At 38.8% G+C, this 8893-nt stretch overlaps 1 protein-coding gene across 3 annotated transcripts in view; it reads left to right on the top strand.

Moving 5' to 3' along the window:
• Positions 1 to 8893, top strand: part of NR1H4 (nuclear receptor subfamily 1 group H member 4) — a 91842-nt gene that overhangs the window by 55126 nt on the left and 27823 nt on the right. For all 3 annotated transcript variants that reach the window (XM_019514996.1, XM_019514997.1, XM_019514998.1), the window contains 3 exons: positions 792 to 890; positions 3646 to 3745; positions 7143 to 7289. In XM_019514996.1, the coding sequence (XP_019370541.1) occupies positions 792 to 890; positions 3646 to 3745; positions 7143 to 7289 (346 nt within the window). The remainder of the gene's footprint in view (positions 1 to 791; positions 891 to 3645; positions 3746 to 7142; positions 7290 to 8893) is intronic.

Here is an 8893-nt window from a genome sequence, read left to right as displayed (position 1 = left end):
CCAAAATATATATCTTCACAAAGCCCAGAATATTTAATCCTACATCACTGACTCATTAAAGTACTGATACTTTGCAACTATAGGGCTAGAAAAAGGAATCAAGATTTCTGATTGTTAAAAGGTGTTCTCCTAGTTTAGGAAAGAAACTGAGATAGTAAATCTTTAAATCATGACACTGATTGTTGTAGAAGAGTTACAGGTCATTTTTAGAAACATCTCTTTACGTTTCCTTTTGAGCCTTATCCAATTAGTTTCATGTTAATTGAGTTATTTAGGATAAAAGGAATCAATATTTAATTTGAATTAAAATAATAGTTTTATTTTAACCTATGCAGCATATACAGAATAGATGAGGGTGTGGGGAGCACTGAGATTTGGGGAGGGCACATGCCTCACTGTTCACTTCACTACACTTCTGCATATAGCTGCCTAAATCGTGCTAACAGAAATATCCTATAGCTTTCCACTATGGATTCTTTTTAGAGATCTGTTGCCTCCAAAGGATGAGAATGTTGTTGCCGTTGTGATGGTCCAGGAAATATGCAAGAAGCAAGGTTTTTTTGGTAACAGCTTTTATTACTCCCAACTATATAGTTGGTCCAATAAAAGATATCATCGCCCAAAAATGCTTCTCTAAAGGATTAGGAAGACTTTTCCTATTGTTAACATTAAAAAAGATATCTATTTAAGATATAAACAACCTGGCCGAAGTAGGTGATACTAGATAATTTCTAATCACTGAATTTTATGGGTTTTTTCCTTTTTTTTTCTCTTTTTTTCTGCCAGTATAGGAGAAAGTAGAACTTACCACAGAACAGCAGAACCTTCTTCATTACATCATGGATTCATATAGTAAACAACGATTTCCACAGGAGGTATCAAAAAAACTTGTAAGTACACAAATGGATTAATCTTGTGAAAATTATCATTTGGTTTGATTGGAGAGACTGAAGATTTTATAGGGTTAGATCCATTATTTAACATTTCGGTTGAAGAAGCACTTACGGCCATCTATGAAATTTGACCCTGACGGTGCTAAACTTGCATGGATTTCTAGTAAATGATATTCCTGTCTCTAAAGAGCTTACCACCTAAAAGAGAGCTTACAGTCTAAATGTGCTTAAGAGAATTGGTTATTGGTGGGGAGTGATATTGGACTAACTGCATGGTTGCAAGAGAACCAGTAATTACCCCCTTAATCATTACTCTGATAGCTTCTTTGTTCACTGAAATTAAAGGTCTCATTTCTGTAGCATAATGAGCAGTGAGCGACTGGAGTGCACTGAGGGAAGTAGGGGGGGTATGAACGGCAGCCACCACAACTACCAGCCTAGCCTCTGCTGCCACCACCTCTGCCATTCAGGGTGTTTAGACCCTGGAGTAGTTACACTGCTGATCCATAAGTTGGATAATTGCCAATCAGAGCTCATCCTATCTGAAGTGGTAGTTTGAGCTATGTTCAAGTTTTGCCCCAACCCCGACTCTTGCCCATATACACAAACCTCTAGCTCAGGATAAATAGTGCATTGTGCTCAGGCTAGATGCCGCTTCTTCAAAACGGAGGGGTAAGTTGAAGCTCAAGTGTTACTAACACTGCAGCTAACAGCACATTAGGGATACAGCAGCTTGATTTGATGTTGGCAATCAGCTACAATCAGATTCCTCTGTACAGCTAGTCAAGTCATCCTTTGTAGCAGAGGTCGCAGGCGCTAACTTTCATTTTTGCCGGGGCGAGGGGGCTAAGAAAATGGGCATGTGGAAAGTTTCACATATTCCTGGTGATGACCCTCTTTCCGAGGGGGGTCAGGGCCCTGGGCCCCCACGTACTCAGAACCTATGGCTGAGGTGCTGTTTTGAGTAAGAAAACTCTCATTTGAACTACTAAGTCAAGTGTACTAACTCAAGCTCACCATTACAAGGAGGCAAACCCTCAGGTTTCCAAAGAGTAACTGAAAGATGGTACTATGTTGAATACTTCTTAACTAAAATATCCATTGACTAGTAGAATCTCCATTTTCTGAATACATTGTTACTTGATGTCATTATTTTATGGAAGATGTCACTATTGTCACAAAGAAGCAAACATTGAGTATCTCTACAGTAGGTAGCTAGCATAGGTACTGGCAGCAGTCTGGCCAAGGAAGCACAGACCTCAAGCATGGGCTGAAAAACCATCCTGAGAAGCTAGGACCCAGCTAGTTTAATGTTAGCTTGGGGATGCCTATGCTGCACAGCTGGAGTGACTGCTGTATAAACATACATTAAAATAAACTTGATCTTCTGATCTGGATGAGATCTCCTCAGATAGTACTCAGGTTGGGGGGAATTAAGAGTGGCTTTATGTTGTCTTCATGATTAATCACACTCATGGTACCAACCAGAGGGTACTCCCCAGCAAATATTAGAGCAAGTAAAAGATTAGCTGTAGTGGGGAGGGGTGGATAAAACTCAAATATCAAAATGTTATGGTTTTTTATTTTAAAAAAAAAAAAGCTCCACAAAGAAAAAGAAAAAAAAAAGGAAAATGTTTCAGCATTTTGAACTCAAACCTGAATTATTTCCCATTATTTATTTTTATTCATTTTGCCTTCATTTATTGAGTCCTCCTATTCAGTGGTAATATAGGAAGAAGCAGGAGAAAGGGAAAAAGGTAAATGTTAATTAGAAGGCTTTCGTTTTAAAAACAAAAACATTTCATTTTTGCTTTTTGACAAAATTAGACCATTTCAATAGAATTTGTCCCACAGAAAATCACATTTCAGAAACAAATGGCCAGTTTTTCTAAATAAATATATAAAAGCTCAGAATAAAGTTTTGATCTGGCTGCAGTCTGATCTTGTATCCCTTTCCCTGCTATGACATTCCACTTTAAGCTGGGGATTTACAAACACGTATGCGTAGAGTTGGCCGTACAAAATCTTCATCATCTGGGTACTGCTTTTTAACTATGGACATCCCCAGCTATCTTGTTAAACCAGTTACATTGTCACTTTGCACTACTAAAGCTAGTGTTGTAAGTCAATTTTTTTTCCAGAGGTAACATTGAATGAATGTAATAGTTGGCTTGAAGCAATATTTCTTTTTCTTACAACTGCATCACACCTCACAAGGATGTAGATTTAAATTGAGTAAATGTTTAGATAAGAGGCCTCCAACAAACATCCTGCTGCAGGTGGTGACCTTAGTTTACTAGCTGACTCCTGTCTTTTTGAGTCCATACTGAATTGATGTCCCGATGCTATGCTGCTGCTGCGTTATTACACATAGTACAAGTAAAATCAAGGTTCTGAGTACTTGTGGTGAGCTAACATTTCGTGCATTTCTCATACATATGATACTGCTAATTCCAATGCTCTGGTCAAATCACTATTCCTTCTCTAAATTCCCAATGCCACTTCCTTTTTTCACTCTTTACCCTTAAGTTAACAGTTGCACAGTTTTGTTTTGCAGTATTAAGCAGCTGCCACAATCCAGTGCAAAATTCCTATTTACCTTTATTACTAAATATGGTGCAGAGATGTTCAGCATTTAATTAGTTAATATCCATATAGACTTTGAGAGCCTTATGAAAAGCATGTTAGAAATATAAAGTGAGGGTTGTTATTAACCGGGTGTTTGTTTGCTTGTTTGTTTTAATTTTAACAGTTACATGAGGAATTTGGTGCCGAAGAAAATTTTCTCATCTTAACAGAGATGGCTACCAGTCATGTTCAGGTTCTTGTGGAGTTTACCAAAAAGTTACCAGGTAGGTCAAGTATATAGACCAAATCTTGCTCCTGTTGAAATTAATGGCAGAATTTTAACTGATTGCAGTTATGGCTGGATTGTTGTTTATATACAAGTTACATATAAAAGTCCCTTCCATTCCCCCTCTTCTGCCACCAATACATACTCTCCCTTCCAAACACTGCCTAAAGAAAAAGATGTTTGTAAATGGAAGAGAATATTTTAAAGAATTCAAATTTTACCAATTTGAGACATTGCATCCTTTATATCTACTGAAGGATAAACTGTTTTAAATTTTGAGTGTCTTTGAAGACATGTTATTTTATAACAACTTTACAATACAACATATTCACCCTTAGCATTGGCTCTAATAGCTGACAATTTTTACTTTACTCCCTGTGCTCCCTTTCTGTGTTGTAGTATGGTAGAATTGTTGTTATAGCCAGAAAATAAGTGAGAAAAATATTTGTGTCTTCCTTTCTATGAAAGGTTTTGGGTCAATATAATTCACTAAAGTATGTCTGCTTAGAACAGCAGCTTTAAGTACATGGAAAATACGTGTCTATCAGACTAGTGTTTAGCTTGCTTTGATGAAAATATCACAGATACACAAGGAAAAGAATAATTTAGTTTTCTAACTCAAGTTGAAGAGGCCTTAAAACATCAGGCAAAATGATGCCCAAGAGTCAAAAGCTTATTGCAGTTTTGCCAGGTTTATTACATTTTGCCCCATTCTCTGTGGCTGTGAGGTTCAGCTTTGCTAACTGGGGAAGATTTCAGAGATCAGAATGCATGTGAAGGTCACCCAGATCTACTTTTTGATGCAGAAGCCGTATTCGGACATGGAAACTATATGGGGCTCCCTGAACATTTCTGTGCAGTGGGGCTTGGGATCAGGAAGAGTAGGGAGGAGTGGGTTTACCTACAGCCAAGAAGATTCACTAGTTTGTGGTTCTAGTCTAGTCCACTAGATCACACTGCCTCACCCTCACAAATATATGTATATTCAAATGTGCAAAAACATCATTTATCTAACAGTCTTTTGACATTGCCCCTGTACTAGAAGTTGGTTTCTAACGGTTCTAATCTTATTCCCATTTGCAAACTAAAACAGTGGGTGCAGGTTCATAGGAAATAAATGAAAAAAAGAAAGTGAAAGCATGGGATAGGGCTCAGTTCAGTACTGGAAGATGATAACATGGCCAATTCTTTATTAGCACTAATTTAGGAATTTAATTTGTTACATGCTAATCAAGTTGAATTCAATTTTACCCAATCCAAAACAAGATTATGCATGTGTGTGTGTGTGTGAAAGGGAGAAGGGGTAAGGGAGAATGATTCAGAGGGATGTTAATCTGGAAGTTTGAAAAAAAGGAAAGGGGGAAAACAACTATATGATTTCTGCACAAAAATAAAACAAAAAGCTTCTTAAGGGGGAGCACCTGAAATTAATAGATGCACTTGCAAAATGTTGGTCATAGGGACTTGTTATATGGTAATTTTGGGTGGCTCCTGGAGCTCTTAACCCCTGGGTTGTCACACATTAACACCTTAAAGTGGGTTTAAGCACTCGTTACGCAGCTCAAAATTCTGCCACTCTAGAGCAGGATTCTTTCTGATTTGCACTACCCTGTTCCATTAAGACGTGGCCATTCCCCACACATGTGCCACCCAAGTTGAAATCCTAGGATTTCTCGCACCCCTGCCTGTAGAGGAGGGATAGAAATCAGTCCTGGCTCACCAGCCCTCTGGTGGCAACTCACAGCTACAGCTCCTAGTCCTGCTCCTGCCCTGAGTCCTCTAGTGGCAAGTCACAGCTGTGCAGGTGGGGGATAGTCAGAGAAGGTTTCTCGATTAAGGGTGAGACTGCTTCCAACTCCAAGCTAGCACTAACACTGATCAACATGTGTGCTGCTCACAGCATAAGGTGTAACAAAGCCTTCAGTGTTGTGTAAAATGAACTTTGCATTCCTCAGCTGGAAATTTCAGAAAAAACCAGTTCTTTTCTGAATTAGTCAATGAATTTATACTGAGGAAGAAAGAGAAAGTGGCTTTTAGACAAAAAGAAGAAGCAGCAGCAGCTGCTATTGGCTATTTGAAATGAACAGCATTTACCTGGCAAGTTTTAAAATCTGTGTCTTTGGACTATTTTTATTTTCATTTACTGTATCAACTTCACATGTGCTCCTTTGTGGGCTTGTTCTCAAGCCCTTTGTACTGGTTTTGCAGGGGCAGTCAGCATAAGCTAGGTTATATAAATTTTTTAACCACACTCTTGCCCAACAACCCCATTCTACGCCCACCAGTGTTTACTGTAGTTCAGCAATTTGCTTCAATCATGCAGAGCCCAAACTCAGAAAGGAAACCCCCTCTATTCAAAATGGGGGGAAACCTTTAGCTAAATTATAAGGCTTAATGTCCTTAAAGTGGAGGTGTGAAATTTGATTACCAGTTCCTTCTTTGAACACCTCCCTTAATAGTTGCCTGTAAAATACTTTTGGGAAGATGAGTCTGCCAAACTCTAGATCAGATCTGGCTTGTGAGGCCATATCATTTAACACATGGGTCTAGAAATTTTACAGTGGAAGAGCAGTGTTAGCACTAATTGCTGCTCCCCTACTGCCAAATTTCCAGAACCATAGGGAGCCCTGCAGGCCAGATGACATGGTCTTGTGCGCTAGCTGGGGCTGACACATAGCTAGATCAAGCCTGTATGGTTTTGCTGGCACCCAGGGTTGTCACAGACCAAACCTGCACTGGATCAGGCCCATGGACCCACCCCGTGCATGGACTCTAGCCCACAGACTAGCCCTGTGCCACCCATCCAGGCTGTCAGGCCAGAAGGTTGTGCACCAGTGCTCTTGATCAACTCTTCATCTTCCCAAAGAGAAGGGTAAGTGGAAACCAAAAGGAGGAATGGACATTCAAGCCATGTGATAATGATACTTGTCACATCAACATTTTTGGTATGGTGGCTTGCTTTTTAAAGCACAGTATCAAAAAGAAAATATTTACTTTTCTATAGAACAAGTCTGTCTGCTTCCACTTTACTCCTGGTATTCATCCTGCCTCAGCTCTAAAATCAATAAGATCTATAGAACATCTATAGAAGCATTTGAATTTTTGTATTATAGCATTTTATATAAGGGTTGTAGATCAATAAAGCACTTTGCATACACATTTAACTAACTCCTGTTGATTTTACTGTTATTTAAATACATGCTGAGCTTTACTGAAATACTCACCCACAGCGAGCAGGAAGCTAACGTAGGCAAGAGCCATCTTAGATTCTTCATAGCCTCTCTATTTTAAATATGAATGGCATCTTACAGTCAAGAATGGTAGAACCTAAAGTAATATTGTACTGTTGATTTCATTTTGTATTGATTGCCAGTTTATTTCTTAATTCCTTCCAGGCTTTCAAACTCTTGATCATGAAGACCAAATTGCTTTGCTGAAGGGTTCAGCAGTAGAGGCCATGTTCCTTCGTTCAGCTGAGATCTTCAGTCGTAAACTTCCTACAGGACATGCTGACCTCTTAGAAGAAAGGATTCGCAACAGTGGTAGGTGCTCTTTTTAGGGGGAAAAAAACCTTACTTCCATGGGTCAACATTTGCTCTTGAAATGGTAGAAAAAATTATCATGTTAGTAATAAAATAGTTTATCTTAATGCTGGCTTTCTTGATGTTCACTAACACAAATTTCAGTTAGCCTCTAATCCAAAGATCATAAAGATTTAATTGTAAATATGAGGGTGTTTCAGAAAGTAATAGCAAAATAGCTGTCCATGATGTATCTCTGTGACAAGGTGGAGAACTACACAGTAGTAGGGAACGTGGATGGCAGCATTATCAAGTACACCTATCATTTACAATTACGTACATGTGACCCAGTAAATGATCATTGCACACAAAATGTTTTTATTTAAGAAACTGCTGTTAATTTCTTAAACACCCTGATACATTATAAATATTATGACTAACATTATAGAAATTGAATGTCTCTCTACAAGGTTAAAGATAAAAGAACTGTGAAACTAAAACTTCATTCGAAATGTTATTCAAATGAAGTGTCTGTTTGTCCAAGTTTCCCTCGCTTTATGCTGTACATGCATTCTTGGAAAATGGCACATAACTCAAATATGCATAAAGGAAGCCCACTTTACAATGTAACAAATAGGGATATGTTCTGAGACCTCAACTGTACTGACCCCCAGACCCATTTCTACCACATTTACAAGACAATTTTGGTACTCACCTACAGCAGAGAGGGGTAAGAGAGAAGCTAGTGGGATGCATAGAAGCCGTAATGGGGATGGAAATGACAGAAACATGTGTCGCAGACAGCAAGTGAGGAGCACAGATCCACACAGGAGATGATATTTTGGTGCACATTGCTCCTACAACGCACTGCATAAAGCAGTTGACTGCAGGCTTCCACCACACCAATTGCATAAGAGTGAATTTACCTCGCATATACCGAATTTTTGGTATAAAAAGGACCATTGCATAAGAGCTAATTTGCACATATAGAACCCGCACAAAGCAAAGGGAGCAACTGTAATTAAAGTTATAAAGGTAACAGGAGCATTGTAGCTTATTACTGTATGTTATTGTAAAGGGAACAAACTACTACTCTGGATCATTTGGTAAAAGGGATGAGAGTGAATGATTACATTATTCAGTAAAGTCAGTAAATATTCTGTTTCAGACATCTGTCAGGGGTTTGGTCTGTACCGTGGAGTTTTACTGTGTTTGAACATAGTTCTCAGCAGGTGCATAACAAGATGAGGAGTAGATACTGTTTAGCAGACAGTGCAGAGCAAGAAAAGCCATGATCTGCATTACAACACCTAATTGTTATCATGCCTTCAGTGGTTGGTAACAAAATGCTGAACGTAGTTTGTCCTGTTTTATGATGATCCATACCCAGCCCCTGGTCATCCAGTAATATGTCTGTGGTAAAATTTTAGTAGATCAAAGAAATCAGTAGCCTTTGCACTGCCATCAGAAAGTGACTGCTTTTATTTCTGGGTTTGCCCGCTTACTTTTTCTGGGCTAAAGGATTGAAGAAAAAGCAAAAGCACCTCATTCATTCCTGAATGAATGGGGACACCTATGCTATCTCTGGCCTGAGAAGCTAATGATTCAAACTGATCATGGAGGGG

Source organism: Gavialis gangeticus, unplaced genomic scaffold, assembly GCF_001723915.1.
Source record: "Gavialis gangeticus isolate Ggan-Ray unplaced genomic scaffold, GavGan_comp1, whole genome shotgun sequence".
NCBI lineage: Eukaryota > Metazoa > Chordata > Crocodylia > Gavialidae > Gavialis > Gavialis gangeticus.
The sequence above is the reverse complement of the archived record's forward strand: the minus strand, read 5'-3'. Positions and strand labels throughout refer to the sequence as shown.